General features: G+C 71.3%; 1 protein-coding gene across 1 annotated transcript in view; it reads right to left on the bottom strand.

The window, feature by feature from the left end:
• Nucleotides 1–11: 11 nt before the first annotated feature.
• Nucleotides 12–327, bottom strand: part of LOC104628292 (collagen alpha-1(XVIII) chain-like) — a gene marked incomplete at both ends in the record, with an annotated part of 5,498 nt that continues 5,182 nt past the window's right edge. The window contains one exon of the mRNA XM_010296825.1: nucleotides 12–156. Within this exon, the coding sequence (XP_010295127.1) occupies nucleotides 12–156 (145 nt within the window). The remainder of the gene's footprint in view (nucleotides 157–327) is intronic.

Here is a 327-nt window from a genome sequence, read left to right as displayed (position 1 = left end):
CAGGTACTCACTTTGTCTGTGGGGGCCTGGGAAGGAGGGTGGCCCGGGTGGCCCGGGAGGGCCAGGGGGGCCTTGCCGCCCCTCGTATCCGATACCAGGGGGGCCTTGAGGTCCGGGAGGTCCTGGTGGCCCAATGATACTGTCCCCCTTGGGACCCTAGGCAGTGTGAGAGAACACCCCTGGAGCAAAGCACCTGGGGACGCTGCTCCCCATTCTCCCCTCGCCCCCTGCGCTGTGGGGTACTCACCGGCAGCCCAGGGTAGCCCTGGGGCCCCGGAGGGCCTGGCAGCCCCGGGACACTGGGACCCGAGGGGTGGGGGCGGGGCG

Source organism: Phaethon lepturus, unplaced genomic scaffold, assembly GCF_000687285.1.
Source record: "Phaethon lepturus isolate BGI_N335 unplaced genomic scaffold, ASM68728v1 scaffold33060, whole genome shotgun sequence".
NCBI classification, from domain to species: Eukaryota; Metazoa; Chordata; class Aves; order Phaethontiformes; family Phaethontidae; genus Phaethon; species Phaethon lepturus.
Note: the sequence above shows the minus strand (reverse complement) of the source record. Positions and strands in the feature narration are given on the sequence as shown.